The sequence below is a fragment of the Austrofundulus limnaeus genome, unplaced genomic scaffold (genome assembly GCF_001266775.1).
Source record: "Austrofundulus limnaeus strain Quisiro unplaced genomic scaffold, Austrofundulus_limnaeus-1.0 Scaffold52, whole genome shotgun sequence".
Taxonomy (NCBI): Eukaryota; Metazoa; Chordata; class Actinopteri; order Cyprinodontiformes; family Rivulidae; genus Austrofundulus; species Austrofundulus limnaeus.
This window is the reverse complement of record NW_013952454.1, coordinates 1199756-1205359: the sequence shown is the minus strand read 5'-3', so window position 1 is coordinate 1205359 and position 5604 is coordinate 1199756. Positions and strand designations below refer to the sequence as shown.

Genomic DNA, 5604 nt, shown 5'->3' with positions numbered 1-5604 from the left:
ACACCTGACCACAGTGAGTTTACACCTGACCACAGTGAGTTCACACACCTGACCACAGTGAGTTCACACACCTGACCGCAGTGAGTTTACACCTGACCACAGTGAGTTCACACACCTGACCGCAGTGAGTTTACACCTGACCGCAGTGAGTTCACACACCTGACCGCAGTGAGTTCACACACCTGACCGCAGTGAGTTCACACACCTGACCGCAGTGAGTTCACACACCTGACCGCAGTGAGTTTACACCTGACCGCAGTGAGTTCACACCTGACCACAGTGAGTTCACACACCTGACCGCAGTGAGTTTACACCTGACCGCAGTGAGTTTACACCTGACCGCAGTGAGTTCACACCTGACCGCAGTGAGTTCACACCTGGCCGCAGTGAGTTTACACCTGGCCACAGTGAGTTCACACACCTGACCGCAGTGAGTTTACACACCTGACCGCAGTGAGTTCACACCTGACCGCAGTGAGTTCACACCTGACCGCAGTGAGTTTACACCTGACCGCAGTGAGCTCACACACCTGACCGCAGTGAGTTTACACCTGACCACAGGTTTAGCTCCTCCCAGCTGAGGAAACACGCGGCTCCTCTAAAAGCTTCTTCCTCTGAACAGTTTTTATCTTTGGCGTTTGATTTAATGAAAGATGAGGCTCGTCTTTGTCTTTTCTTCTTTGTTCAACTTCCTTCCTTCTCTTCCAGCTGTGAGGAGAGATCCTCTTTCCTACGGTAGGTCCACCTGTCTGACTGTCTCAGCCTACCTGCATGACATCATACCTGCATCAAACTGTTTAGAAGTCCACCTGTGCTTACTTTATTTTAATTGATCGATGGCTATAATTTTACAGAGAGCCGTCTCACTTAAAATGAAGTAAATGAATAATGTGATTAATAAAGTATTAATAAATATTCCATCAAATAAATAAATGTCCCTGTGAAATAAAACAAAATCAATAAAATTATAATACATTTTTAGCATGTCTTTATATTTATTTATTTATTTAATTTTGAATGAAACGGTTCTCCATAGAAACCCACTTACTCAGCTCCACTGCTCATCCCACAAATACATTCCTTACACATGTGGCACCAATTAAAAGGGAAATTAACCAGAGGTTTATAGTAACTAAGTACATTTACTTTGTTACAGTACTTAAGTAGTTTTTTGAGGATTTTTAATTTTACTAATTATTTTTTCAAATGTCTACTTTTACTTTTACTTCGTTACATTTTAAAGCTAAAAATTATACTTTTACTTCTTTACTTTAAAATGTAACACCTAGTTACTTGTTACAAAATAAAAATTTGTTCKAACTCATCATGAAAGATGTTTCCATGCTCTAAAAAAATGGTGTTGAATTTACTCAGTCATGTCATCTGGGTCCTCTAAGCCTAGTTCAGTAAATTGAGCAAAACATATATATATATATATATTGCTCACTTTACTCAACCTGTTTTAGTGGAACCGTTTGGTTCAGGAAATTCAACATTTAGAGAGTGTGTAGAAGTACTTTTACTTTTAGTTTCCCAGTTTTTGTGAACAGTTTTATGACTTTTACTTGAGTAGTTTTCTCATCAATGAAATTTAGTTTTACCAAAGTCATTTTCTGTTCATGTAATTATACTTTTACTTAGTTTTTTTTCAAGTATGTTGAAATTAACAGGCTTGAAGCATTATTACAACAAATCTACCAAACAGAAATTACTTTCCGTGCTCAGTGTATTTTATTCTTATAGTTTCAATGTTCAGTTAGAGGTAATTATTGAAGTGATATTTATCATACAGTATAATCAGATATACATATTAACATTGCATACAGTAGAAACATTTGATGTTTTTACAGTAATAATGAGGTATTGATTTTTTTATTGCTCAGTATTTTCTAAAATTCTCTTGCATCCTTGCTCCCCCCAACAGCGACATTTCTCAGTGTTTGCAGTGAACTTCCCTTCATCTGAGGCTCAGACATCRATCTACAGTCAGATCTTGTGCGACCATTTGAAGAAGCAGCCTTTCAGTTTGCTGGTTCAGAGAGGCTCTGCCTCCATTGTCCGAGCTCTCATCGTTCTCCATCACAAGATGGTTCATAATTTTCTGCCTACCGCCATCAAGTTTCACTACACGTTTAATCTCCGAGACATATCTAATGTCTTGCAGGTAATTCCCATAGTAAGCTCATTTTGTACTAGGTGTTGTAATAGAAAAAAATATTAACAGTTATCTTTGTTATTTAGGGCATTCTCTTACCTAGCTCTGACAGTGTGAGAGAAACCACTGATATAGTGATGCTGTGGTGCCACGAGTCCCGCCGAGTGTACTCAGACAGATTGGTAGATGCGAAAGACCTTCAGCTCTTCCAGAAGCTCCAGATGGAGACTGAGCATGAATGTTTTGAGGTGCAATGCGGATTCTCGTAAAAAAGAAGAAACTGCTGTTTTTATTGGAAAATAATGACAGTGACAAAAAAATATAAAAACTTATTTTTCAGAGACAGGAGTACAAACTGGTGAACACACAGCCCCTCCTTTATTGCCGTTTTGCACACAAGGGTGATGAACAGTCTTATGCCCCGATCACAAGCTGGTCTGAACTCAGAACCATCCTCACAGACGCACTAGAAAGCTACAACGAGCTCTATCCAGCCATGAATCTTGTGTTGTTTGAAGATGCTATGCAGCACGTGTAAGTCATGTAGTCCCAAATTATTAAAGGATTGAACCTGGTGAAAATTCAACTGCTGTAAAAATAATTTCTCTGCAGAGCCATAACAAAGATTTTATTGTCATCAGTTGTCGTATTAGTCGTATCCTGGAGGCTCCAAGGGTTCACGGCTTACTGGTTGGAGTAGGGGGAAGTGGAAAACAGAGCCTGACTCGCCTGGCTGCTTACATATCTTCTGTCGAAGTCTTTGAAATCACCCTGAGAACAGGTTACAACATCCAGGACTTCAAGGTAAAAATGGACTTTTATTCAAAACTGAACCCAGAAAGAACATAAAACATGAATTGGAAGAAAACGGTACAGTTCATGAAAAACTGTTTTAGCTACATATCATAGACATATTCTTGCATAATATTCTTGTAATATGAAATAGAAAAGTATTTAAATATTTCTTGGTCAGTTTTCTTTCTGTTTTCATGCAGATAATTGATTCACTGTTGATTGTCCTCTGGATATTGATGTCATTTATTTTTTGCTCAGCTTCTTTAGTCATGCATAAAGTGTTTGTCAGATATAATTACAAGTCACCTATAAGGAATTTAATATCTTATTGATGCAGCAAGTATTTTAATTGAATCATTTATGGCATTTTAAAAATATAAGTATTCTCCAGTTGATTGTTAAACAATAAAACACTTCCCGTTGGCTCAATATAGCATGAATGCTTCACACTTTGGTATCCATTCTTGGTCTGTTGAAGTTTTTATTTTATTTTATTTTTTTAGAAGGACTTGGCAGGATTACTACTAAAGGCTGGAGTAAAGAATCAGCGTGTGGCTTTGCTCCTGAGTGATGCGCACATACCTGATGAGCATTTTCTGGTTCCTATTAATCACTTACTGGCATCAGGTCAGATCTAAAAGCCATAAACTTTGCGGTGTGTTTTACCTGTCTGTTGGTCAGAGCACTTCAGATTTGAATTAAGACTCTTTCCCTCCAGGTGAAATTCCAGAGATCTTCAGTGAGGAGGAGATTGAAGACATTGTATCCAGTGTGAGAGCTGAGGTACGAGAGCTGGGACTGCTGGACAACAGAGAGAACTGCTGGAGATTCTTCACAGACAGAGTGCAACTACAGCTCACGGTACAGATTTTGTAATTTGCTGTAATCTTTTTAAAAGTGATACATCATGCAAAATCCACTTTTTAGCAGTTAAATGCATTTTTTGTGTACCAGGAGTCTCTAGCAGTGCAGAAACTTAGAATTTTGTCTCTCGTGGTGCTGCAGAGATATGTTTAWATTCTGTTTGGAAAACTGTTTCGTCACAGAATTAGCCACTGACCTTCTAAATAAGGTATTTATTCAAGTATAATACGTGAAATTAAATCCATAAAATCATCTATAAAGTTGGGGGGTAGTATTATACTTGGATAAATATTTTTACTTATGTATTTTAACTGAAATTTCAGCTTCATTCACAGACCGGAAATGAGACCACRACGTAAAAAGCAGTTGAAGCAAGCTTACCTCTGACACTCCTCCGTGCCTCAGAGCGAGATAATAACAGATCCAGGCAGGTGACTTGATGTGAAAAAAAGGGGGGTGAAAGTAGTCCTGCACTTTAGTAATGATAACAAACTAATGACATTAGCGTGTGACCGAGCTGCTCCTGGAACAACAACAAACACATGTTCATCTGTAATGGCTGCCGTCTACCGGTGTTCTGAAAAAGTTTGTATCCCTGACAAAAGTTACCCCACCAGAGGGGGCGCTCGCGAGTAGGAAGTAATCTGCTTTTCCCCCATAAGATGGCCCAAATCTCATGTGATGTCTCTGACTTTTGTGTTGGCACCTCCTGGTGGACTATGTGTAAAATGCCAGAATTCATATGATGCTGCTACAGCTGATATACAGTATATTTGTTGTCAAAATACCTTTTAGTACATATGTTGTTAAAATAAAATGAACAGTCCAATGATCATTTTACTGATATGTATAAAGATTGCAAAGGCTGAAAAATCTTGAAGTCGGAATGAAATTGGAGGTAGTTTGAGGATTAAATTTTTTATGCTTTCTAAGCTCAAAAAAGGGGGGTCGTATTATACATGAGATCGTATTATACACGAATAAATACKGTACATCAATCCACAGAAACAGTATCTTGCTATGTGACATAGCTATAGTGCTATGCTATGTAAATAAAAACAGTGTCTCCAAGAAAAAAGTCAGCTCTATTGTGAGTGTCGTGGTATGAAGGCAGAAACACGTTGGAATAATGCCAGAAAAGTCTGCGTGTATGGTCKTAATAAATGATTTAATTCTGAGCAACAAACAAACAGGACTCAATCAGTAAGTTCCCGTTGGCTTGTCGCTGACACGTCAGCGGACACAGCCAATAATATACGCCATGATAACATCATATGACGTGCTTGTAACCAATCACAGATCGCCCCATGTGCTCTCCAGCCTATCACAGGGCTCCCAGCTCAAAGAGTGTCTTATCAAACAAKAGAGGTCWGTCCATTGCGGTGTCCTGTTGTCTGGACAAACAGATTAACATTGAAYATGTGACACAGATAGATAATTAGTCCATTACATGAGCAAAAACGTAGTAATATAGAAATAATAATAAAAAAAGACAGCRTAGAAAATAGAAAAATAGACTCAAACTAGAAAAAACACAGAGCTCTTGCTGAGCTGCTACTACAACTGCCTGCTGGTGCGGCGTCATGTTGAAAAAAAAATGTGCATTTACAACAATAAAAGAAAATTTGTTGTGTATTTAATAAAAATATAAAACATCTCCTGGCATGTCTAGGAGATATTAAAGCTTGGTTGGCCTTAAATTTCTTAAATTTTAATGAAAACAAAACAGAGGTGATGTCATGGTCTGTGTTTATTTTCCTTAGTTTTCTAGTGTTTTCAGTGTTCCCCTG

The 5604-nt window shown here is 38.3% G+C and overlaps 1 protein-coding gene across 1 annotated transcript in view; it reads left to right on the top strand.

Moving 5' to 3' along the window:
• si:dkey-233k19.3 (dynein heavy chain 11, axonemal) overlaps positions 1–5604 on the top strand; it is a gene marked incomplete at its 5' end in the record, with an annotated part of 47261 nt that overhangs the window by 21495 nt on the left and 20162 nt on the right. Inside the window, 6 exon segments of the mRNA XM_014008736.1 lie at positions 1925–2164; positions 2242–2403; positions 2496–2689; positions 2797–2959; positions 3454–3577; positions 3669–3811. Coding sequence (XP_013864190.1) covers positions 1925–2164; positions 2242–2403; positions 2496–2689; positions 2797–2959; positions 3454–3577; positions 3669–3811 — 1026 coding nt within the window.